Raw genomic sequence first — 533 nt, forward strand, 5'->3', positions numbered from 1 at the left:
CATATGTGTGCATGGACATCTGTGAGCTTGCCAGTGTAAGTGCAGGTTTAGGTCTAATCAAAATTGCAGCTAGAAAACCTGAACCTTTGCTTTCAAGTAAATCCTTATTACAGATCCTTACTTCCTTGCCCAATGATTCTTTGTGAATTGTAATATTTTTTTGAAACTTGTAGAACTAATAGCATAGATGCATATCACTACACCTTTAGAAATAGAAATTTCAGTGCTTGTAATCAGTGCATATCCCAGATCTTTTATTTAGAGTTTTCCTCTCTTTAACAGTTAAAGAAAAGTTGAGTCAAGATACTTCCCTTGAAGAAATTGCCCCAACCACTCTACAGTGCTCTTTGCTGTGTCCCCTTGGTAGAACCCGCTTAAAACTCCCTTGCCGTGCCTGGACCTGCAAACATCTCCAGTGTTTTGATGCTGCAACATATATTCAGATGAATGAACAAAAACCTAAATGGTGTTGTCCAGTTTGTCGTGAATCTGCCCAATACAAGAACCTGTATATTGATGGGTAAAGAAAAATT

General features: G+C 37.9%; 1 protein-coding gene across 1 annotated transcript in view; it reads left to right on the top strand.

The window, feature by feature from the left end:
• Positions 1-533, top strand: part of LOC119592035 (E3 SUMO-protein ligase PIAS2-like) — a gene marked incomplete at its 3' end in the record, with an annotated part of 17,232 nt that overhangs the window by 11,478 nt on the left and 5,221 nt on the right. The window contains 1 exon segment of the mRNA XM_037940830.1: positions 283-520. Coding sequence (XP_037796758.1) covers positions 283-520 — 238 coding nt within the window.

This window comes from Penaeus monodon, chromosome 29, assembly GCF_015228065.2.
Source record: "Penaeus monodon isolate SGIC_2016 chromosome 29, NSTDA_Pmon_1, whole genome shotgun sequence".
NCBI lineage: Eukaryota > Metazoa > Arthropoda > Malacostraca > Decapoda > Penaeidae > Penaeus > Penaeus monodon.